This window comes from Sarcophilus harrisii, chromosome 4, assembly GCF_902635505.1.
Source record: "Sarcophilus harrisii chromosome 4, mSarHar1.11, whole genome shotgun sequence".
Lineage (NCBI taxonomy): Eukaryota > Metazoa > Chordata > Mammalia > Dasyuromorphia > Dasyuridae > Sarcophilus > Sarcophilus harrisii.
This window is the reverse complement of record NC_045429.1, coordinates 358,172,178-358,198,157: the sequence shown is the minus strand read 5'-3', so window position 1 is coordinate 358,198,157 and position 25,980 is coordinate 358,172,178. Positions and strand designations below refer to the sequence as shown.

The 25,980-nt window shown below is 36.9% G+C and overlaps 1 protein-coding gene, 1 non-coding gene and 1 pseudogene across 4 annotated transcripts; 2 read left to right on the top strand and 1 right to left on the bottom strand.

Annotated features, from left to right (window-relative positions):
• LOC100921527 overlaps positions 1-6,643 on the bottom strand; it is a 30,786-nt pseudogene extending 24,143 nt beyond the window's left edge.
• On the top strand, positions 6,562-24,199 carry KHDC4 (KH domain containing 4, pre-mRNA splicing factor). Of its 3 annotated transcripts, none has more exons than XM_003768082.4 (14): positions 6,564-6,679; positions 7,914-8,130; positions 10,569-10,697; positions 11,230-11,309; positions 12,979-13,031; positions 13,275-13,438; positions 14,898-15,109; positions 16,104-16,164; positions 17,399-17,456; positions 17,712-17,965; positions 20,240-20,401; positions 21,297-21,409; positions 21,979-22,070; positions 22,864-24,199. In XM_003768082.4, exons 1-14 carry the CDS (start codon positions 6,642-6,644, stop codon positions 23,061-23,063), a joined length of 1,833 nt encoding a protein of 610 aa, XP_003768130.1. In that variant the 5' UTR covers positions 6,564-6,641; the 3' UTR covers positions 23,064-24,199. The 3 variants fall into 3 exon arrangements, with proteins under 3 accessions (XP_023358017.1, XP_003768130.1, XP_031822602.1); XM_031966742.1 differs by lacking the exon at positions 6,564-6,679 and adding an exon at positions 7,023-7,123; XM_023502249.2 differs by lacking the exon at positions 22,864-24,199 and having other exon boundaries at positions 6,562-6,679; positions 21,325-21,409; positions 21,979-22,072.
• LOC111720507 lies at positions 14,417-14,545 on the top strand. Its single transcript, XR_002770168.1, has one exon.
• Positions 24,200-25,980: the final 1,781 nt, after the last annotated feature.

Genomic DNA, 25,980 nt, shown 5'->3' with positions numbered 1-25,980 from the left:
CCACCAGCAGCCATAATAAAAAACCACAGGTCTGAACATCATGTCTTCTGACAATCAAAAGAACTAGATTTGTAGCCAAAAATATCATATCCATCAAAATTATGTATAATATTGAATGAGAAAAAAATGAAGATTCAATGAACTTGCAGATTTTTGGAACTTGGAACTATCAACCAAACTTGAACTTAATTGAAAATTTAACATATAAGATCCAATATCAAAGATCACTTTCAAGGAACTCCAACATGGACAAATTGTTGACTTTTTTTTAGTATGGGAAATGTGTACCATATGTTTAAGATTGACATCTACCATAGGGTAGCTCAAAAGAAAGATTGGGGCAGAATTAAGGTAAAAATAATGATCATGTTATATAAATAAGGTGCAAGGGAAGAATAGACATAGAGACATTAGAAGGGGGAAGAGGGCTTGTAGTTCTGAAAAACTACTCACATAGGGAATGGGTTCAATACGCAACTGTACATATATACCATGAAGGGTATACCAAAATCTATAAAGAAATAAGTGGGGAAGGATGGGCGGATGGGGAAGCAAAAGATGAAGAAAAGACAAGGGAGGGATCCATTGGTGGGGGAGATTAAATAAAAGCAAGATAAGTTAAAGAGCAGAATTAAAGCAAAGGGTCTGCAAAGATTGGAAAGCTATGTGTCCATCTATTAGGGAGGGAGGAAGTGGCTAGGATATGTATGTATATATCTGTGTATGTATATTCTACATTTGTACACATAAAAATATCCTAGGAGGAAAAAAAAATAAAGTAAAAAAAATGTGTGCAGGCAGAAAACAAAAGAATAATTTACAAGAAAGTAAAGATGGAAACTCATGAATATTTCTTCTACTAATATATATGCTTTCTTGAACTGATAATTTGTAATGTATTTTGAATTCTCTCTGATGTTCTGCTGGGAACATGACAGTGTTCTATTTTCTTTATTGTATTTTGTTTTGAAATTCCTTTTTTGTTTTTCTTGTTCTGTTTTTTAAAATAAAATAAATTAAGATTATGTCACTCCCTTAGGGACTCAGTGCAATGACATTCTATATCCTCTCTAGTTTCAAATACACAGTGCTCAGTTTGACATTAAAAGATCTTCATTAATTACCTCTCTCTCTTAACTTTCCTGTCTTTTTTTGTATCTTACTCTCTTACTCTGATGAAGGAACCTCCTTGCTGTTTCATAAGCAAGACTCTTGCTTCCAGGCATTTTTTTCTGGACATCTGCCTACTGATTTCCTGGCTTTTTTAAAGTTCCAACTAAAATTCCATCTTTTAAAGGAAGTCTTTCCTAACCTCTTCAATTTTAGTGCCTTCCCTCTGTGAATTATTTCCTATTAATCTTGCATGTTGCTTGCTTTGTATATATTTGTTTGCATGTAAGATTGTAAACTCTTTGAAAGCAGAAACTGTTTTCTTCCTTTAGTATACCTAAATTTAGCACAATGACTGAAACAGAGTAAATGCTAAATAAATGTTTATTAATTGATGGATTAATAAATCAGTACCCTATATCACTCTGATTCAAGAGTGGAACCATAAGCTTCTTCAGTAAAGGAGGGGGACAGGACAGACATCTCTTCATTATTAACCCAACCATTATTAACTTTTTAGGCTTCTTTGACTAACAACACTCATTTTGAACTTTTTAGGTTTCTCAACACCCACTTTTCAGCTTTCTTTTGTTCATTCTCTTTCTTTTGAAGGGGAAGGTCCTAGTCTTTAAGAATAAGGACTGTCTTTCTTTTTTATATTTATATAATATTATATACATATATTATATAATATAAATATATTTAAGTTGACACTAGGATTCCAACATTTTCTTAGAGGCCTCTCTCTCTCCTTGTTCTAAAAGCTCTTGCAGCTTTGTCCTTTGCTTCTGCCTCTGCTTTCTTCAGCCTCCAGCCAGTAAAACCTGATAGAATGAATCTCTCTTGCCTCCAAGAGAGGGCTTGTGGGCTTCCGTATCTCCCAGAGTGCTCCTGGCTCTCAATCTCCTAGAGTGCTCCTCTCCAACCCCTGACAATGTTCTGAAGTTAGTTTCTCCAGTGGCTCACTGAAGCTCTATTTATGCTGAGTGTAAAAGACTCTGAGGCAGGGATTAAGGGAGGTGTGAATTCAGATATCTCATACTAAACCCTGAAATCTCCCAAACTTGTAAACTCCAATGAGTACTTAAATACTTCTTGTTTATATGAGCTCTCTAAAGGTGTGAACACAAGCATTATTGTCTATCAGTATTATGTATTTATCACCTTGTAAGGATTAGCTCTGAGGTGTGAATCAATAAGCACTGTATTAATTCATTGAGTTAACACCAGGATTCTGACATATCCCTTGAGTTTTCACCTTGTTTCAAGTTGAGTTGACTCTAGGATTCCAATATTTTTATATATATTTGTATCTCTAGTACTTAAAATAGTAGTTAGCATTTAGTAAGCACTTAATAAATGTTTATTGATTATTGATGAGAAACTACAGCTCAAAACAGATTAGAGCCAGAAATTAAATTTGTGGGAATCATTTGTGGAGAAATGATAATTGAACCCATCAGAACTGATGAGACTCCCCAAGTGAAATATAAAGAGAAAAGATCCTTGAAGGACCCTTAAATTTAGTGGGAGTGACCTGGATGAAGACCCAGCAAAGGTGAATGAGGAGTGAGTAATTGAATAGATTAGAAAAAACTTTGGAAGAACAAAATTACTAAAATTTAGAAAAGAGAGAACATCCAGGAGAAGGTGATTGATAGTGTCAAAAGTTGCTGAATCTTCAAAAAGGATAAGGATTAAAAAAAAAGACTATTATGTTTGGCAATTAAGAAAACACTGGTAATTATAGAATTTCAGTGATGAGGTTAGAAGCCAGATTTGCTAGTGGTATTGTTAGGATCAATTAAAGTTTATTAAGAATAGGGGAAATATGGCAGCAGATAAAGAGTCAGATGAGACGGAGAAACTAAAGATTGGAGAATGAAGATGATCTAGGAGATAATCTGTTGGAAAAGACATAAAGGGATAGATTAAAGGTGCATATTGAGAGATTTGTCTTGTGGAAGCTCTTGTGAAAATGATAAAGGCGATAGTGGGGAAAATAATGATCTGAGATAAAATAAAGTCTTCAAGTTTATTGGGAGGAACTCATTAAATTAATCAAAGGCTTCCTGATCAACCAACACCATTATATTATGTTGATGTTAGATTTTGGAGTGTCTTATACATGAGCCTGTGGAATTTTTATTTTTAGTATGGAGGGAATAGGGAGAACCAAATGTTTTTAAACAGACCATGGCTAAGATTATTTTGGCAGTTGTGTGGAGAATGTATTGGAGAGGGTAGAAACTTGAAGCAGGTAGACCAACTTAGAGGCTATTTACCACATTTCAGTGATAGGGTCCTGAACTAGAACAATGACTATATGAATGGGAAGATGGGAGCTGACTGACCAAAGAAATTTTGTGGAAGTAGAAGCCATAAGAAGTTCGACTATCCAACCAACTAAGACTATTGCCTTCCACCCCTACCCTGCAGTGAGAAGAAAAAACTGAAAATGACTCTAAGGTTATGAACTTGGATATATATATATCCATGAGAGAGAGAGAGAGAGAGAGAGAGAGAGAAATGTGGTATGCTGGGCCAAAATACAGAAGTTTGTTAGTCCCATGAATCTTTGAAATTCAACTCAAATACTACCTCCTCCATGAAGCTTTCCCTCATTCCAGGTCTATCAAACCCTTCCTGCTCAAATTTCATATAGAATTTAGCACCTTTTTTTTATGCTGAGCTTGCTTATCATAAAAACAATAAGCAACATAAGCAACACGTTGGGTGCTGGATTTACAGCAAGAAAGAATGGTGCAAATTCTACTAATTGTGTGACAAATCACTTAACTTCTTCAACCTCAGTTTTCTTATCTGTAAGATGGATATAATAATAACTGTTGCACTTGTCTGCCAATGTTGTTGTTTTTATTAAATGTGATAATCTTTGTGAAGCATTTTGCAAAACCTGGGAAGAGCTATACAAATGTTAATATAATTATATACTGCATATATGTGAGTACTGCCTTTTTCTTCACGTGAACATTTGACTTATTAAGGAAGGAATAAAAAGTACATTTGAGAAAAAAATAAGAAAAACAACTTCAAGAGGAATATATTGCTCTGGAAGACTTGTGTGAAAGTCAGCCCATTTTGTTGGCAAAAGTACTTATGATTGTACTGCTTTGTTTTCCAGCATCTAATTTGCATATGACTGCTTTTAAGATATGGAACTTCCCTTCTGCGGAAATGAGTCAGAGAACTGTTGGAAAATTACAGGAAAATTGACCATTGACTGTTATATCTGAGAAATGTAGATTTGGTGTTTCTCAACCTAATACAGAGTTGGATAGCTGTCTAGGACATGTCCTTATTTTATGGTGGGAAAGCTGATTGAAAAGCCACATGAGAACCTGGGGAATTAGAAGGCAGAAGTCAATGAGATTAGGTATTTGCAGAAGTTGAGACTTCCCAAGATAAAAGAGAAAACACAGAAATCAATAGATAATGTCCAGTTGATTCCAGCTGACAAATGAGGCACAGGCTCTGCTGTTGATGATAAAAGTTGCTGATCTGATTGGGGGGAATCTGAATCTGATCCTGGGAACTAACAGGAGAAAGGTTGCCTTGGTCTTTACCTTGAAAATGGAGAAACTCACTTTGAGGTTTGGCTACTTTGTCCTTTATTGCTCTCAGTGGTTAAAGAAAGAGAAATTACTCAAAACCAGAGAACAGACTTAAATACCTTTATAAATACTAGGCCTACAGGAACTGATTTTATCCCTGAAAATTTGTAAAGCTGCCTCAGCTCTCAGCTAAGAAAGCAGATCTGAAAAGCCCCTCAGTTTCTAGGTTTAAGGCTAAAAAAGCTGGACAATGCAGCCTGAGAACATTAAAGAAGCAGTTTTGTCTATCAAGAGGGTGGAGAGGTCCAGACAAGACCATAGAGAGTAAGAACCTTAAGAATTTTCACTCTTTTTGTTGTTGCTGCTTGCATTTTGTTTTTTCTCATTTTTTCCTTTTTGATCTGATTTTTCTTGTGCAGCATATTTGTGGAAATATGCATAGAGCTACACATGTTTAACATATTTTAGATTACTTGTCATTTAGGGGAGGGGTGGGGAAAGGGAGGGAAAAAATTTAGAGCACAAGATTTTGTAAGGGTGAATGTTGAAAATTATCCATATATATATTTTGCAAATAAAAAGCTTAAGAAAAAAAAAAAAAAAAAGAATTGTAGCCTAGAGTTGTGAGTCGTTCCAGGCACAAAGATTCATTTCCCTGTTTTGCTGTTAGGTTTCTAGAATGTTGTGTCTACTTACTTCCACCTACATTCCTCTATCTATTGTGGAAGAGTCTGTATGAAACAGGCTTGTGGACAGTTTTGTTACTACCACTATTGCTTTGCACCGCTTAGTAAATGTTTCGTGATGAAGAGCTAATGTGTCATCCTGATTAGTTTAAATGGGAAGCACACCAATGGAGGCTCAGGAGGATAGTAGTGAGCAGAAACATTTCTTTCCCTCTCATCCCTTCCCCAGCAGCTTTTCCTCCAGGACCCTTACAGCCTGAGTTGTAGCAATATAGCCACTCTGATCTGCCCTCAGGAAGGCAGCCATAGTGCAGGAAAACAGAACCTTAAGGGAATTGGAGAAGAGCCTCCCTAACTGTGTTACATAAACACACGGACAGCCTATTCTTCCAGAGGGATGCGCCTTGAGGACAGGAGCGCTGTAATGCTTGCATTTGCATGTCTCCCAGGCAGGAGCACGTGGGGTTTCTTTGTGTGTCTCATTTTTTAAACATAGTAGCTCTTAATCGTAGGAATTGTCAGCAAGAAGAGAGCGCTCTCTCCTGTTTGTTTTCCTTTAAGCTCTCACTTTCATATTTGAATACATGTACAAAATACAATACAGTTAAAACAAATGGGCAAATCCTTTCATCTCTGTTCGCCTTAAGCCACCGGAGAAGGAAATGACCATTAAGGTAGGTTTGCTAAGAAAACCCTGTCACTGTCCAAAGACCTACAAAGGGTCGGATGGAACTAAACAACAGTAAAACAAGTTACAATAAAACATGGATGTATTTTGTGTAAGTTTCGGGAACCGAAAGAAAAAGCTGAACTTTTGTAGGACCCTCTTCCTCACCGCCACTTTCTTCAGGATTCAATACCCTTAATTCTTTGGAAGTGGGTGGCGCAATACCTTGGACGCATGCGTGCCTAACGTTCACCACCAAGCCTGCCCACGTTTCCACAGCACAACTAATCGCAGAGACCACGCCTGCGAGGAGAAGCATTTCGGCCTCCGTCCTCCTAGTGAGGGCAGTTGTGGGGGAGGGGAGTGGTGGTAGTGCGAGAAGCCGGAAGAACACATTACGCATGCCTCAAGAAACGCCCCCGCTCCCGCCATCCCAGCATCTACTTCCGCTCCACGTCCAATCCTAGGAGGTGCTTACACCGGAATTGCTTCGACTCGCGACCGGAATAGACCGTGCGCGAAGGCGTTGGAGGCGGAAGTGACGGGGAGGGTGTTAGTGGTGTGGGGTGGTAGTTGGCGGGTGGTTGAGCTGATCCTGTCGCCATGTCCGCGGGGAGTGCGGCGCATCCCGGGGGTGGCGGGTGAGGCCTGGAGGGTGAAGGAGGTGGTGGGAGGGGATGGGAAGAGATGAAGAAAGGGCCGATGGGTCAGGGGAGCGAGGTGGAAGAAGTGGAAGTGAGGCTTGGCCGGCGAAGCGGAGGTGGAGGGGACACGGGGAGGGGGAGTAAGGGAGGAGGGTGAGGGGGGGTCACTAAGAAGGGGTGGAGGGGAGGCTGAAGCGAGTGGGACAAAGCGGGAGGAGGAGCTTTGGGGAGGTCGCTGAGGGTTGGGGAGCCCGGGGAGAGGGAGGCCGAACGACCAATCGGGAAAAGAGGCGGGGCTGACCGAGAGGGGAAGGTGACAGGGCCGCTGGGGCGGGGGCAATTAAAGGGGCTCCGGTCTTAAGAGGAGAGGGAGTGGAGTGGCACATCGATAGGAGTTAAATAAGTTTATCGTATTTGTTGTTGAAATTTGGGAAATAACAGGTAATGTATTAGTGCGGAACAGCGGACTTGTTATAGCATTTAGACCTGGAAGAGAGCTTTAGAATTATTTCTACCTATTATATCTTAGGGATACTAAAAGAAATGATTTGCTGAAGGTCATACATCTTATAAGTAGCAAAACTCGCTTTTAACCTGCGTCTTAATGACTACAAATCCATTGCTACGGCCTCACAGAGAGTCTGAGTTTATTTGGCAGTTTAGCGGGGCACGAATCTACATGATCCTTTGAGATTTAATTTTTCTGAATAATAATTTGCACTACTTATTTGTCTAATGGTGATGAAAGTGCAAAACAGGTTGTACAAGTCCAAACAGAGGATAGGGTAGCACACACCTGTAGTCTGCAGCTTAGGAGGCCGAGGCAGGTGGAAAACTTGAGTTCCTAGCAGCAGTAGGCCTGAAACCAAATGGATGTCAGCCAAGAGCTCTAATCGTAGCGAGCCCCCTAAAATGAAGACCATCAGCCCCTCTAAGGAAGTGCTAACTGGTAGGAAAATAAGGGAATATAGATTAAAGTTTACATGTAGATCAACATTGGAATCAACCAATGAGTGGCTTCTGTACTTTGAACCTGAACCAGTGTCAAATAAAAATACATAGATACATATGGAGAAAGAGTTTTATCTCAGGTAGGGATTGAAGTATTAAAAGTAGGGCCAGTTATCTAGAGGGGGTAAAGGAAGAATAGAAAGTTCAAATTGTAGAGGTAAAGGAAAGCCCTATTTTTTTAGGCTTTCAGAAGGTTAACATTTTTATTTCATTCCCTAAGGCGCCGAAGTAAATGGGACCAGCCAGCACCAGCCCCACTTCTCTTCCTCCCACCTGCTGCCCCTGGTGGAGAGATTCCCAATAGTGGGGGTAGTTCTGGGGGATCAGCAGCTGCTCCCTCAGGAGCCTTAGATGCAGCAGCTGCTGTGGCAGCCAAAATCAACGCTATGCTGATGGCTAAAGGAAAGCTCAAGCCAACCCAAAATGCTGTTGAAAAGGTATTTCAAGAGTAGGCTCATCTTTTTTTTTTCTTTTAATTTTCTTTTTAAAGAGGTATGATAGTGTTAAGTTAAAGGTCAAATAGTTCATTTTTATTTTATTTTTAATCATTTTATTTGTGAAGTATTCGGGGGTACTTGTGAAGTGTTGGCAACTACATTTGAACTCGGGTCCTCCTGATTCCAGGGCTGATGCTCTATCCACTTTTACCACCTAGTTGTCTCACATAGGTCATTTTAAAATAAATTATCTTGATATGTTTTCCCAATTTCTGAATAAATGTACATTTTTTCTTACCTTTTTAAAATTATTTATTTTTTATTAAAGCTTTTTATTTTTCAAAACATGTGTAGATAATTCTTCAATATTAACCCTTGCAAAACCTTGTGTTCCAATTTTTTCTCCCTTTCTCCCACCCCCTCCCCTAGATGGCAAGTAGTCCAATATATATTAAATATGGTAGAAATGTATGTTGAATCCAATAGAGACATATATTAAATGTGCACCTTTTAGTTTTACATGAACTTAATAAGCCTAATGACTGCTTTAAAAAATTTAATGAAAACTGAAGAATCTTTAGTATGTGTAGGTTTAAGAGTGATAATGTTGTTTACTTTACATTTTTTGCTGAGTCTTATGTGGAATTGTAGAATCTTCAAAGGAATTATCAAAGATAATTTAGCCCAATCTTTCACTCTTTGAAGCAATTTTCTGTAGCATTCTTAATAGCCATCAAGCCTATGCTGGAGCACTACCTTCAGTACTTGGTACTGTCAGAGGTAGCCCTCTAATGTTAGGTTGTTTTTTTTAATATATGTTAAAATGAAATGTTTTTCCTAGTAATTTATTACCATAGCAATAGGTAGAATGAAGAAGTGTTTGGGAAAAGTGTTTTTTGGTAGCTCTGCCAGGCAGGCAACAAACATGAAGGGCTTATTATGGAGTCAGGTACTGTGCAAAACCACAAACAAAAAGAAAACAATACTTGCCCCTCAAGGAGCTCATCTTCTAAAGCTCCGGAGTATTAGAATCAGAATGATTACTTGAGTGTTCAGTTTGTATAAGCTTTTAATTAGTATCGTAAGCTGTTGTCCATTTCTTGTGACAATAGTAGGACAAAAAATTAAATGCATAGTGATACAAAATGATCCTGTAAATAAATGTTAGCTTCTTTGATCCTCTCACCCCCTTTCATTTTTCATAGACATATGTCTCTGAAATTATAATATGACTCATTTAAAAATATGACCGCATAGTGCTGTATCCACATTTTTGCTTACACAGAAATTTTGTATATTACCTGTTATACAAAGTAACATCAAACTTTTATTTTTCCTGAGCCATAAACCTGCTGGACATTAGAAGGAGGCATTCAAAAGTGTAAAAGGGGTTACTTCAGAATTAAAAAGTCATGGTAAACATATAGAACCTATATAAAATTGCTTGCCATCATAAAGGGGGGAACGAGAGGAGGAAGAGAGAATTTAGAACTCAAAAAAAAAGTATTTAAAATAATTTTTACATGTATTTGGGGGGAATATATATGTATATGTATGTGTGTGTATATATATGTATGTATATGTATAAAGCTATAGCATATAACTAGAAACTGATCCTACTTTGAGTTTTGAGAAAAATGAACTAGATATTTTTACTTTGTATTCTTTTACTGCATATTGTATGCCTCATTACAGTTTCTGAAAGGATAAATAATCCAGTTTAAGGGTTTAGGGATGTTAAAATACTGAACTAAACAGATTTGAAGTTTGAGGAATTTGAGATAAAGGCCTACCCTTAGAAATGTTATGCAGTGGCTTCTCCCATACATTTTCCTGCATACTGTCTGGAATGAATTAGACTGCAAATCATCATAATTCAGTCCTCTTTTGTGGGAACAATTAATATTACTTAATATAGTTTTTTAGTTACAGAAATCTATACACACATGTTAAGAGTAAAAGTAGTTTGGCAGGGACCTCAAAATGATGTCTTGCTCAATTTTGGTTTTCTGTGAGAAACGATAGAATAGAAAAACCATCTCAGGAGTTAAGAGATCAAAGTTGTAGTCACCATTAACCATTTTATCTTGAGCAAATCACATTACTGGACCACTTTTTCCCTATTTGTAAAATAAAGGGGTTAAGTTAGATGATATCCAAGGTTCCTTTTATCTAATCATTTTTCTATTTTGTTCAAGGAACACTTGTATATGTACAAACTCTTTGAGGGTAGCAACTGCTTTTTTTTTTTTTTTCTTTGTATCTTCACTGCATGTATATAGTCAGTGCTTAATAAATATTGGTGATTTTCATTGAATGAGAAGGCTTATGGAGATGGAGGAAAAAAGGAGTGGAGGATATGGGAGAGGCCAGTGAATATTTGTCAACTTAATGATTTTATTATTGTTTGCATTTTTGATTTCTTTCTCTATTTGTAGCTTCAGGTCGCAGGCAAAGGCCTGGTCAGCAGTAAGAGTAAAGATGATCTAGTGGTTGCTGAAGTGGAAATCAATGATGTGCCCCTTACATGCAGAAACTTATTGACACGAGGACAGACTCAGGATGAGGTGTGTATGGAATTGATCTGTGGTTTTGGAATGGTAGTACATAAGAGGCATTTTGGGGGGCGGGGTGGAAGGATTTTTAAAACGGATGAAAAGCTCTAGACATTTGCTGTCTAGCTTTGGGATTATTATTCTTACTAGTCTCCAAAGTCAGGAGTGAATTTATGTTGAAAAGTATACATTTGAAGTTTGGAACTTAACAACATTGTGAGAATACAAAAGGTAATGAAGTCAGGGAAAAAGCAGAGGAGAAAACTTATTTGCAATTGAAATAATTGACATTTTACCAGGGTGGAGTTTTTAAGGCAATAATTTTGGGTTCTTTGGCTCCAAATGATTTGTGATACAAATACAATTCAAGCATCTAGAAAATGGAGACTGTTAAATGTCAACTTTGCAGAATTAAAGCATGAAGTTGTAGTTTGTTCATTCATAACTGGTTTCCTGGCTTTTGGGAGGGAAATCTCATGTAATTTGCAGCCTCTGTTATTAATGGGCATGCCATTTGTTCATTGTGCTTCTTTGCTCTTTTTAGATCAGTCGCCTGAGTGGGGCTGCAGTTTCCACCCGAGGGAGGTTCATGACAGCTGAGGAGAAAGCCAAAGTGGGACCTGGGTACGGATTTAATATTTTATTCCTTGGTGCAGATTTATTAGAGTGGTAGTAACCAACTGAACTGTTCTTTCGGTCTGGTGGGTCTGTTTTATTGAGATTTTTTAAAGATGTACCTATTATTAGCAGCTTGCTATAATGACTACTTAAAAAGCCCATTTTAGTATTCCAGGGAGTTGTGTGTAACATTTATGTCCTAGGTACTTCAGGTGGGATTTTTGTGATATTGCCAGTTATTGAATGTCTACATGTCAGGTATGAACTGTTTAGGATCTATAGTAAAATTTTAAACTCACAAGGTCTTCTACTTGCTACTTGTCACTTTTGACCTTCCTCTTATAGCTGTCAGTTGTTTGGGGAGTGAAAATATTTAAAAATATTGATGTGGACAAAACATAATTAGGAGATGAGATTTGAAATAAAAACAAAAATCTTTTGGAAATAAAGATTGTTTTTGAAGTATCTGCTAATATGGGTTTATTATTAATTATCCACATCACTGCCAACATTAATCATGGTTAATCTAAAGCTAATTATAGTTTTCAGGCTCACAGGCCTATTTGAATTTACACCTAATATATGATTGCTGTACAATCTAGTCTTACATATCTTGGTTTAGCATGTGATATTAATTCTACAGAATTCATCCCTGTTGCCAGGTAGATCTAGTAAATTCATTTGATTAGCCTTGGATTCCAGAAGAAATGTCAACTCATATGCCTTACTAAGTCAGAACTATTACAGCTTCATAACAGGACCTTTTGCAGCTTTTTTTCCCTTCTCAGTCACTGTTCTCAAGGATTTTAGAAATTGGCAAAGCCACTGGAAACTATTGTTGATTGAGCCATTTGTAGAAACATGCTTTGTACTATTGATTTTGTTAGTGATGGTGAATAATCCATTCCTGTGATTATTTTCTCATAGTGTATAATATTGTGATTGTTCTCCTTTTTTGTTCTTGTTAAAAAAAAAAAATAACATTTCAAGAAAACAAATAGTCAATGCTTTGACTAGCTTTCCTAAAACTTAGCACCAAGATAAATTTTTCACACTAGTGTTTGTTTGTTTGTTTGTTTGTTTGTTTTAAGTTAGAGAAATTTTTTAAAATAAATTAAAATTAGGGCAGCTGGGTGGCAAAATGCATAGAGCATCAGCCTTGGAGACTTAGAGTCAAAAGGACCTGAGTTCAAATCTACCTCAAGCATTTACTAAGCTTTGTGACCTGGGCAAGTCACTTAACCCCTATTGCCTTTAAAAAAAAAAATGAAAGAAAAAAAAAAAACTAACACATCTTTGGCCAGATGGTTCAGATTAGAACTCGTCTAGCATTCTAGTGCACTTTCCTCAGGAACTGTCTTACAAATACCATTGTAGATAATATTTATGAAATATGTGGTTTAAATCTTAAACTCTTAACTTTCCATCAGGAACTAATGTAGAGGAAAGGAACTAAACTTAGATTTGTTTTTGAAAACTAATACTCAGAATGTAAATTTTAGATTCTCAGAATTTGAACATCCTTTTGTGTCCAGAAGTAGAAATAAATTGCCTAGCTTTGACATCTCCATATGTGTTTTAATTTTTCCATTAAAAATTTTAAAATCTTTTAAGAGTAGAACATTAACAAACACTGACATAATTTGAAAGATTTGTTTTTATGTTTCTTTTCCAGGGACCGTCCATTGTATCTTCATGTTCAGGGCCAGACACGGGAGTTAGTAGACAGTAAGTAATGGTTTTGCTTTACATTCAATATAGCACATATTTATTGTACTATATTTGAAACACAAGTTGACTTTTGGGGGCTGTGTAACAAGGAGGGAATGTGTAAATACTTGGAGAAAGCCACAGACCTGGATAGTCCATAAAATGGGTGCATGATCTATCCTTGGGTTGTTGAGAATTGGATTTGATGTATATTGGGTCACTGGTCATTGGTTAAGAGATTTACTTTCTTTGCCCTATTAGGAGCTGTTAACCGAATCAAAGAAATCATCACTAATGGAGTTGTGAAGGCTGCCACAGGAACCAGTCCAACTTTCAATGGAGCAACAGTCACTGTCTATCACCAGCCTGCTCCTGTTGCCCAGCTATCACCAGCTATTGGTCAGAAGCCTCCATTCCAGTCAGGGGTATGTAATATACCTTGACCATCTTTAGGCCAGCAGCATAGTGCCCCGAACTTAGCAGGTACACAAATATTTGAGTTTAACTTCAAGGTATTTTTGTTTAAAAGTTGAGATTTCCAAGAGCTAAATAAATTGGGAGGTGGGGTAGGGACAGGGTGAGAAACGGTTTTCAAACCAAGAATTGCAAGAAACTGTATATCAACAACTATATAAAAAATTGTTCCAAATAATAAGAGAAATGCACATTGAAACAATTCTGAGTTTTTAACCATACAGCAAATTAACGAAGAAGTCAAAAAAGGCAAAATACTTAATATGGGACAGTCTGTGGAAAAACAGATATTAAAATATACTGTCAGGGGAAATAATTGAACTGGTACAACTGTTCTACAAAGTAATTTGGAATTGTTAGAAAAGGTAGTAAAATAAATATTAATAATCTCTAACCCAGGAATTCTACTACTGGTTATTCATCCCAAAGAAGCTAACAGAAACAAAGTAGGTGCCCATCAATTGGGAAGTAGCAGAACAAATTTTTATATTAATATAATTATTTCATTGTAAGAAATATCAAGTATGAAGAATTCAAAAAAACATGGGAAGATTTGCATGAACTGGTACAAGATGACTAGAATGACTGCAGTAGCAATTGAAAACCAAAACAGTTGAATTCTGACTAATTCTAATGCCTGGTTTCAGGAAACGAATTGTAATGTGTATATTAGTAGAGATGTGAGAAGCTAGATGTGGAATATATGTAGTGTTGCTTATTTCTGTCAGTTTTGCTTAAGTGTTTTTCTTACAGGAGATGATTCATAAGGGTGGATTTTAGGGGAAATGATTTTGTTTTTATACCAGTCATCAATATATTTTTAATGGTACTTTATGCCTTTGCCTGAGGGTTTTAAAAAAAATGAAGCTAAGGAATTATTCTTCACTTGTATGACTAGTTGATTTAGATTACTTCTGAACTTGGTAACTTCTGGAGGACTAAGAAGGCTGAGTCTGATGAAGCTAGACTCTGCTGATACAATCCTCCTACAAAAAAGGGTTGGAGAGAGCAGTCCCACTTCGAGAATAGTAGAGGACTGACTGTACTACCCAACATTATCCATTTCTTCATAAGAAGGGACTCTCTACAATAAGTTCATATTATGAAGGGATGAAGGAAGCCATCCCTCTGAGCAGTGTTTCTCTCCTCAGCAAACATTTCTTGGTATGCCGTTTAAAGTATATGGTAGGCAATGGTGAGTAATATGATGGGGTTTGCTATGAATCAGACACTTTGTAAAGTATTTATGTTATGGGTGAGAACCCAGTACATGGGGGTTTTGAGTGGCATCATGTCATATGTAATGTTTATTATTGAGAGAATTAAGTGTATCTTTTGCACATGATTTCTCAAGAAATATGATTTACCTGTGTGTTCTTTTCAACTGAGATGATTTTATTCTTTCTCCAGCTGCATTATGTTCAAGACAAATTATTTGTGGGTCTGGAACATGCTGTACCCACTTTTAATGTCAAGGAGAAAGTAGAAGGCCCCAGCTGCTCATACTTGCAACACATTCAGATTGAAACTGGCGCCAAAGTCTTCCTCCGGGGCAAAGGCTCAGGCTGCATAGAGCCAGCTTCAGGCCGCGAAGCTTTTGAACCAATGTATATTTACATTAGGTATGTTTGGATAGGGTTAGGGGAGGGAGGGCAGATCGAGAGCATTTATGGAGTGATGCAGACTAAGTTAAAAAAAAAAAGAGGCCTGGGGTTATGCAATATAGAGGTAAGATGCTAAAAATCTCCAATATAATGTCTTAAATATAACTTTTAAAAGTTTTCTAATCTTTTCTGGATACCTTTAATCACAAGGATATCTACTTTTTCTGAGATAGTTTCATTATAATTCGGTTTATAGAAGGAGAGATGTATTTAAAATCAGATTATCTGAATTCTAGTCCTAGCCCTAAACTTTTTACTTATGTTGGCTGTGAATTGGTCATTTATCCTTTCTGTGCCTCATGAAACTTCATTTGTAAAATTAGAATAAGTTTTACAAGTTTTAATTACTAATGGGATGATAAGGATATTGTAAACTGTTGAGTTCCATAGAAATATAAACTATTTTTTATGCAAGGCATGATATCCTTTCCAGTTACAGTGTTCGGTTTTGCAATTTGTAATTCTGAAAGTTTTCTTAATCTGATGTCTATGAACTTTTAGAAAAAAGAGTTTTATAACTGTTTCATAATTCATTTAACAACATATAAAACAGGATCATTAGGCTTCATCAAATTGCCAAAGGGATCCATGACTCAAAAAAAGATTAAGAATACCTGCTATAAAAGAAATTAGATGACATACATAATTGTAACAAGTTCTTCTTGCACCTGTGATTATTTTTATTTTCTTGGAAAAGTGGATGAGCCTGATGTATTTTTTCCCTTTAATTTGGCTGTATGGAATCTATGGGAGGTGGTATCTATATAAGGAAAGCTTGTAAAAAATGTTTATGGCCACAATACTGAACATGCTTTAGTTACTAAAGGGCATGTTTCTACGTTATGTTATTTTCAGTCTTAGAATTTAAGATTTCATTAGAGTTTGTATTAGATTACAGATTATTTCTCCTCCCCCTCTCCAGCTTAAATTCCTTGTTCTTGTTTATTTGTAGTCATCCCAAACCAGAAGGCCTTGCTGCTGCCAAGAAGCTCTGTGAGAATCTCCTACAAACAGTGAGTTGTATTCTTTTTATCACTTTTGCAAGAGATTTTTGCTGCCTTTGAGGCCTGTTATGGCTACATTTCTCACCCTGCTACATGGACACCCATTGGAGAGGCCAGGATCATTGTGGCCTGGGTTATAGTTTTACATGCCTGGCTTCCCTTTTCCTCTTGGAATTTGGAAGTCACCACTGTATTAATTTCATCATTTTTTATCCATTTTGGGGGTCTTTTTGGTTTCCTGTTTTTAAACCTAGATGACCTATGTTGAGTTTGGGAATTGAGGATTGCAACATATGCATATTTGCCCAAACCAGACTAGGTAGAGTTTAGAATGTTGTCTAAATAAAATGAGTGACAATGAAGTTAGGTGCTGCTTAAATGAGTCATCTTGTTCATATGTTCAATTAGTAAGGCAGTGTGGTTGATCAAAAGTCATTATATAGCTATTTCTTGAGAGCCTCAATATTGGAGTTTGTGGATGACCTTTGCGCCTAGTAGTTTTCTAGTGTTTATTCCAGACTCTCCTACTTCTTTTTTCTTGTCCTGGGCATTTTGCAGGTAGGTAGAGGGGGAAATCAAGGAATGTAGATTATTGTGTTAGGATTAACAATTTGAAATTGCCTGATTGCTGTCTGGTAGAATTTATGAAGGTTAGGTAGTTGGGGTGGGGGTGGGGGGGCAAGGGGAGGAGTGTTGCTTCATAGAGCTGGTCTTGAAGTTTATGGGCTTATCTTCTGTTCTGGTCACTGCCCTCTTTGAAGTAGCTGATCCCTCTATAGGATCCCTTCTATATGTTTTCTGTCCTAATTAAGAGTGCTAGTTCCTTGCTTTTTCTATTTGTATCCCAAATGGATAGAGCTTAATTCTTAGTACATGGTAAAAATTTAATAAATGCCTTTTCATTCATCCTATCAAAATATAAGTTAGATCATATTGAAAATAAATTTAGCCAATGTGTGTCATGTCATTTGAAATTTAATTTCACAATGGCTCCAGAATTCCCAAATTCTTTGAGAATTAGAAACTTTAGAATTTCTTAAACAGGACTTGACCTGAAAGAAACGCCTTGACTAGACATCTCAAGTTCTTTGAGAATTAGAAGCTTTAGAATTTCTTAAACAGGACTTGGCCTGAAAGAAATGCCTTGACTAGACATATCAAAAATTGTGGGAAGCTTGTGCTAGTTAATAAATTGTGAATCTAGGCATATTCATTTGTTAATTTGTTCTTTTTCCCTTCTTAGGTTCATGCAGAATACTCTAGATTTGTGAATCAGATTAACACTGCCGTACCTTTACCAGGTATGTATGCTTCAATGTACTGTTTTGGGATTGTGAATAAATTTGTCCTAAGCAATGCTTATATGTAGGTCATGGAAACCAAGACTAGACTTAGAGTACTCTAAAGTTCCAAGTAATATTATCTTACACTTGTTTATAATTTGGAAATGCATTTTGCTTCATTTTTTTCCCTTTCCTTTTAGGTTATAAATATAATTCAACTTGATCATCTCCTGCTGCAGCTGATAATAAACACTTTTTTTCTTCCCCCCTCAGGCTATACACAACCCTCTGCTATAAATAGTGTCCCTCCTCAACCACCATATTATCCATCCAATGGCTATCAGTCTGGTTACCCTGTTGTTCCCCCTCCTCAGCAGCCAGTTCAGCCTCCCTATGGAGTACCAGGCATAGTGCCACCAGCTGTTTCATTGGCACCTGGAGTCTTGCCAACGCTACCTACTGGAGTCCCACCTGTGCCAACACAATACCCGATTTCACAAGTGCAGCCTCCAGCTAGTACTGGACAGGTAAGATAATAGAGACTATATGAGATGGCATGGTTTTTTTTTTGAGGAAGGGACACAGTAGTTAAGAAAAAATTACCTATTTTACACGTTGAAAAAGAAAACCTGCATCCTCTGCTACTAAGAAAAGGTGACTGTCACTTTAAAAAAAAAAATCACCTCTCAAGAGATCTTCTATATCTTTAAATTAGGAGAACTTTGACAAGTTGAAAAGGATCAGCTCATCTCATTCTATTCCTGTCATGAAAAACTGTCTTTTCCTCTGGACCTTCCTTTTTCATAATCTCCTGAAACCCTGCCAGATTCAGGTTTTCATATGTGTAAATTTTATAAAGTGATGTTAAGAATAAGAGATCTTAGTTACAACTGCAGAAGTTGGGAAAGGATTGTAGTAGCTATCTGGATTGAACCCCAAAGAGTATATGTACTATAAGAAGTGGTCTTTTGGCCTTTGCTGGAAAGCTGTAGTGTGGAATAACCTACTGCATCTCAAAATAGCATGTTCATTCTGCTTTTGAATAAATCTTAATTGTCAAATGGACCATATCCAGTCCTGGTTTATATCTGGTCACTGGACCCAATGGTTTTGGAGGAAAAAGTGAGGTTGGGGACTTTGCACAGCCATTCCTCACTCAGTCTCGTGTTAAAGTATCATCTCCCTAATGTCATGGTTTTCTTTGAGAACGAAGGACAAACAACAACAGCAATTGTCAAGAAGTTTCTTCTTATATAAAACCAGAATTTACCTTGACAATTTCTATCTATTGCTTTCAGTTTTGCTCTGTGGCCAAGTAGAGTAAGTTACATTTTTGTTCCGTCTAATAATCTTTGGGTAGTTGAAGACAATTCTCATAGACCCCTTCTAATTTTCTCAGATGCTTGTTAAACACTCCCAGTTTCTCATGTGATTTGAATTCAGGCTCTTGACCATTCTGGTTAGCATCCTCTGGATGTTTTCCAAATTTAACAGTGTTCTTCCTAAATTCTGATCCCCAAAATTGAACAATAGGATCTAATCTAACAAGAACAGAGTAGAATGGGATGAACACCACCACCTTTCTGAAAATGCCACCTCTCTGGATGCAGCCTAAGATTGTCATTAGTTTTCTTGGCTGCTATAATCACACTACTGACTCATTGAGTTTGCAATCTCTTTAGTTCCCCCTCTGATCTATTTCTGACAAATTACTATCTAGCCATACCTCCTCCATCTTGTACTTGTGAAGTTTATTCTTTGAACTCCAGTGTAAGACTTGACACATCCCTATTGCATGCCATCTTATTTTATTAGGGCAAAGTATTCAAATTTGTTAAGATGTTTCTGAATTCTAACTTTCATTTTTTTAAATGAAAGTCAAGTCAATAAACATTTTTTAAGCTCTTATTGTTTTCCAGACACACTGTGCTAAGGTCTGGAGATACAAAAAGCAATAGAAACAACTCCTTATACTCAAGCTCACGATTTAATGGGGGAGATAATACACAAGATGGAGACAGGATACATTTGAGATAATCTTAAAGAAAAAGCATCAACATTAAGGGGTCTAAGGAGAGCTTTCTTAAAGGTGATCAGTTATTTAGGTGATACCTGAATTATCTTTGTCTCTTTATCTTCCACAAGAATGATTTAAGAGACTTAACTTAAATCAAATGTTATTCTTCTATTATTGAAATTTATAACCAAATAAAGAGTAGATAGTAATCTTACCACAACAAAGTAGGTACCATCTTGAGATTCCATAAAGTTTCATTGTGTATGTATTTCTCAAATTTAACCCAGAATTCTTTATACCTATAGTGGCATCTTAAAATAATAGAAGAAAATAGTGTCAGAGGAAGTATTTTTTTTAAATGACTGAAAGTAGAAAATGGAATTTTCTTTGCAGCATACGTTGCTAGTTATTGTTGACTGAAAAAGCTATCATGCTTGATGAATGTCTTTAAATTAAAATATTGTTTAAATCATTCTAGACTGTTTTTGTTTATAAAGAATAGGTATGATTATGATGAGTATGTTTGCCTTTTAATAAGAACAGTAATGACACATTGAATTTATAACAGGTCTTTCCTCCCAGAAAGTTCAGAATCAATGTTTAGATTATCTTCTAACTTCTTGTAGCTCTAGGAAGAAAGGAGGTAGATATTGTATTTGTTAATATTAAATAAATTTTTTAATATCGCATAAAAATTTGTTATTCTCACTGTTTACCCCTTATCACCAGCTTCATGTTCTCATTTTCTCTCATTTTCCTCTTCTTGGTTTGTTCTGGCCCCCAGAGTCCGATGAGTGGTCCTTTTCTTCCTGCTGCCCCTGTCAAAACTGCCTTGCCTACTAGTCCCCAGCCTCAGCCCCAACTCCCAGCCCAGCCCCAGGGGCAGAAGAGGCGGTTCACAGAGGAGCTACCAGATGAACGAGAATCTGGACTTCTGGGATACCAGGTCAAATAAAATATCCAGTCTTATTTTTCTCGGCAATTTACCTTCTTAACCTTACTCTCCCTCTAAAGAGACAGAAATTCAAATCTACATCAGCAATCCTCTTGATAATATTATTTTATATAGCTATAACTTAGTTATTAACCCATTTATGATTTTATTCTTGGGGAACCTAGTGTTCAACCCCCAGGGCTGTCCTTTATTTTTTAAGACAAAAAGGGCATAACGATGTGTTTGCCAAGCATCCCACCTAGAGAAAAAGACCCTTTAACTAGAATAAGGAAGAAATTTAGTAGAAATACTGTACTTTCTATCTAGGTACAAGATTCTGTTGCTATAGAAGTTTCATGATAGTTCTCATTAGAGGCATTACCAAGATCTAATAGTCTACAAATTTGTCTAGGATTTGTTGTTGCAGCTTGGCTTTCAATTCTGTATTTTCCCCTCAGATGCCAAATTGAAAAGCTGCCAGAAATATTAGCACAGAATATACTACCTAGATACTCTGGGGTACCTTTCCCCTATCCAGTCAAAGGGTCTTGATTCCTTTTAAGACAGGAATAATGTTTCAGTTTGGCTCATTTTAATATAGTGTACAAAAATTAGTAGCTTTTCATATTATAGAATTGGGCTTGTGCTGTTCAGTTAAGTTGTGACCAGTCTTGGAAAGAGCAAATCACATCATTTGAATCCCTTAGTAAGGTAAAACATTCTGTGTTTAAGAAAAAGAAGTTGAAATTCCTATTTTGAGGATAGTTATTAGTTGATCAAATCTCAAGGAAGTTCAGACTAGTTAACAGTTTACCTGAAAGATGGGGCACGTGGCAGTTACATTAAGGAGCTAAACTAATACAGCAGTTGTAGATTTGCTAATGCCGCTGTATTTTTCTGCTCATAGCATGGACCCATTCATATGACTAATTTAGGTACAGGCTTCTCCAGTCAGAGTGAGATCGAGGGTGCGGGATCGAAGCCGGCAAGTTCCTCAGGCAAGGAGAAAGAGAGGGACAGGTAAGTTGAATGAATTGTCTAGTGGGTAGTTACTGTGACCTAAGAGATGATGTTCAAATAATTGCTAGCGGTCGCTGGTCTTTACCAATGTTATGAGATTGAAATGACTATATCTAAGTCAAAAAAGCTTCTGTTTGTTGTAATTAAAATAATATGTGGAAAGCCATTAATTTTCTTTTTTTAGAGCCTATATTAAGTAGATGTAGTCAACTGTAACCTTTTGAGGGTATGGTTATCCGGACCGCTTCCTTTTAATTTTTATTGTCTGCATTTTTGGCCATTGTACTGAGAACAAAAAAGAAGTGACTGAGGAGAAATTGAATTCAGCCAAATTTGTTACTTGTTAGTAAATAGCTCAGGAGATTTTTGGTTTTCTTGTCTTTTTGCAGATAGAACCTTGAAACTAATGATTACAGTGAGTTTTAGATATTATTTATAGACATCTTTTCTTTTTATTTGTCTCCTGAATTATTCAAGCATTGATTGGACTTGCTTTAGAATGAAGTCCCTAAATGACTCAATTGGCACCCTTAGCCAAGCTAGTTCTTAATCTCTTTTTCTTTTAACAGGCAGTTGATGCCTCCACCAGCTTTCCCAGTGACTGGAATAAAAACTGAATCTGATGAAAGAAATGGGTCTGGGGCCTTATCAGGCAGCCATGGTGAGTATGGTGTAGGTGGGAGACTCTTTTAGTCTGAGCTGTAGCTTTTAGCTTTCTTATCTGATGTTCACTTGGGTGATCCTGAATAAGCTGCCTTTCTTTATGTCCAAACACATAGCCTGTAGTCACCTAACCTTTATCTTTTAACTAGTATTGTAATTTACATGGCACATAGTATCACTTTTCATATTTAAAACCCACCAATTAAGTAGCAAATTTCAAAATTCAAAAGTAGCATTGCATGCTCTTAGGACACCAAGAGGTAACTTTCTCAGAATTAATGAAGATAATGCAAGATACTTATAGATTTAACACTGAGTTATTGCTCAATCAGAGAATCTTGCTTCTCATCCCAGAATAGTTGATCTGGACTTTAGAAGGTCCCTAGGATGTGGTACTTTTTCATACTGTGGCCTTATTAAAAAATAAAACCGAGGCAAATACATTTCTTTTATACTTAACTTCTTTCTTTTAACTCTTTAAAAAGGTGAAATGTCAGTCCTTAGAAATTCACTTGCTAACTTTCCTTTTTTTTTTTTTTTTTTTTTTTTTTTCTTTTTTGTGTTTCTTTTTCTTTCTCTTTTCTTACATGGTTCTGGTGGATTCACATATGCTGATGCTGGTGCTGTTTTCGTGTGATCTTCAACGGTTTTGGGTGACCATTGACCCTGTGACCTCAAAATGGTGTCCAACTAACCATTTACAATTAACATCTTTTTTTATTAACAATTTTATGGTATTATCTTTTTTTCTTGGTGGGGATGGGGGTTGGGGTTGCCTTTTTCTATTCTAGATTATCCAGCTAAGAAGATGAAAACCACGGAAAAGGGATTTGGGCTGGTAGCTTATGCGGGGGATTCATCTGATGAAGAGGAGGAGCATGGAGGCCATAAAAATGCAAGTACTTTCCCACAGGGCTGGAGTTTGGGATATCAATATCCTTCATCACAGCATCGAGCTAAACAACAAATGCCTTTCTGGATGGCCCCATAGAAGACGACAAGAGCAGATCTTTGATCATCAGTGACTCTTCTCTAGCAATAATGCATGTGTATCACATAACAGACTGTGGAGCTGGGGGAGTCATCTTTAACGTTTCCAGAAGTTAGAGGTGCCGTGTCCCCTTTCAGAGGAGTTCCATTCTTTTAAAAATGTTATTTCTGCAGCAACATACCATCCATTAAAAGATGTTTAGAATCACAGGCTTATTTCAGGGTAAAGAGAATGTCTTGAGAGTAGATGAACTGTGCTTGCTTGATAAAAGGAGCAAAATGTTGTTTGTGGTCTGGCCCCCATGTTATTTACAAATGTAAGACCCTAGCTCTGACATAATACAAATATTTGTATTTCCCTGCTATTTGTGGTTGATTATAAGCAGTGGCAGCCAAAATTTTAGCATTATTGGGGACATAATTTTGAGAACTTGCATTCTTTTATTATTTAATTCTTCTAAGAGACCCTTTTCCATATTCCGTTGTTGGATTACTTTTGTTTTGAAATGCTGTTTTCTCATTTGAGAATCTTGGATTTCCTGGGTGGAAAGTTGACGTTCTTTCCTCATCTTTATTGGGATTATCTACACACCCAGCACCTTCAACATATTTAGGTCTTAAGATATTCATTGCAACTTTATTTCATCCCTCTAAACTTTCCCTTTCTTCAGCTGGTCCAGATGAAACTCCTTGACTATGAGCAGGTCAGAGAATTTGAAATTGTTGTATTACTACTCTCAATCTACCAGGTTCTTTTCCCAACTGCATAGCTCATCATCATGGAAATTTATGTCTCCACAGAACTGGTTGCAGCTGTAGTAGAGAGACTTGACTGCTCTGACTAGGCTGGTGAATCATTTAGAGTGACTGAAATTGCAGCTAGTTTCTTTTTTCTTGGCATTACAAAGGTTCTGCCAAAAGAACTTTTTTTTGTATTGAGAATATTGATATGTGAATCCACTGCGAACGTCAGTGCTGGCCTGCAGAGCAGGAGTTAGTGTTTGAGATATTGGGACTGTCATTTTTGCACACTTGAATACTTTGCAGGCTGGCTTTGTATAAAATTTCTCTGGTTTCCTATATGTTGTAAATACTTAGAACCATAATTTCATTATAAATAAATATAAATATTCTGCATTCTGCTTCTCTTTTCTTTGTATTTTACATTCTCTATCACAGAAAACTTGTCATGTGCTCTGAGTGTTAAATGCTGGCAAACATCATTTTTGTCATTTCACAAAAATAAAATTGTTACAGGAGGAAATTGTATAAAATAACTTTACCAACAGTTTATGGTAGAATATCAATGCCTGACATTGTTGCAAAATCAGGCTAATTGATAGTGTTATACAGATTATGCTAATGTTTTTGTGTGTGTGTGTGTGTTCAATTAATCAAGTTATTGATTGGGTTTAAAGAAAGGTAACCAATCTTGGGGAAGGTTAGGGAATAAGTAAAAGAAGAGGAGGGAAGATGTTTTTTCATATTTAAAATGGGTACATAAGATTCTCCAAAAACTTGTCAAAATGTTTTTAGTTTAATGTTTAGTTTAAATGTAGTAAAAGTGATTTGGAGGCTGAATGTGTGAAAAGGTTTACTAAGGGTACCTGCTTTTGCAATACAAAAGATTGGGGATGCTCAGCTCAAGTTGGAAAGGTACAAGTTGTAGCCCCATTAAAAGAAGATAAGAAAGCAGCCACTTTAAATGCCTTATATCCTCTTTATCTTGGTACATTAACTTCTTTGTGGTTAAGAATGTCATGTCAACTACATGCAGTACTGGTGGTCTAACTGGTAGTTTCAACAATGTAGGGAACTTCCTCTGCATCTTAACAACCTGTCTTGTGGTGTGGAGGTTAATTCACTCTTTTAATGTCATGGTCTCTAACAGAATCTCGACCTTAGTCTTTGTATGACTCCAAGGCCACCTCTTTAATCAACTACTCCACACCACCTCGGTTGTAATCCATAGAAGACTTTCATCTTCTAGTCTTTGGAGATCTGGCAGGACAGAAAGCCAAGGGGAAGTAGAAGAGTGAGGTAATAAGCTTAAGACAACTGCAGCCAAGCTTTAGCCAAGGTGCCCATTTTGGGAAGTGAAATATGAGTTGCATATTCTCGTTTTTACAAGAAATACATTAAAAAAACAAACAGTTACTATTTTATAGCATTGCTCTAGTTCCATTTAAGTCTAGTAGACATCTACCTCCTCCCCCTTCAGTCCAATACTGGAACTAGCATTCAAACCCCTACAGCTGTTATGAGGGAAAACTGGTTTTTAAATGCCAATCCCTCTTTGCCCTTCACTTGTATTTTTTGGCAGGTTTGAATTGGGATGTTATACATGGGCCCCTTCATCTGATCCATTGCTTTTGAAGGGGTCCCACTTGGATTCCAGGAGATGAAAGAAGACAGGAATTGGAGAAAATAAATGGTTCGTCACAGCTACAAACACTGATGAGGAGACAGGCAGGCTCTCTCACTCTTTTGGGATTGCTATTTATTGAGATAGACAAAGGTAGTTGTACATCATGGAGCTAGGGAAATGTGGTGATCTGGAATTTATATAATATATATGTAAATATGTTTGTTATATATAAAATTGTAAAAAATAATGTAATATAATAATATATATTTAGCATCCAGTGTATAATAGGGTATATATGTCTCCATGGGCAGCTGTAAGGTCAAGGGCCATCAGATTTTGTAGGCTGAGCCTCCTTTGGCCGATTTTATTATTCAGGAGGGATAGTGTGCCTCAAGAGGAGTTCTGGGGCCTGTTCTGTATGGAGGGTGAGGGTGGTTACCTGTTGCTGTGTCTATAAGACCCCTCTCTGAGGTAAGACAATGTCTAGGGGGTAGAACTACCATGGCATCCCCTTTATGTGGTGTCAGTCTCTAAAGGTGTTCCTGTTGTG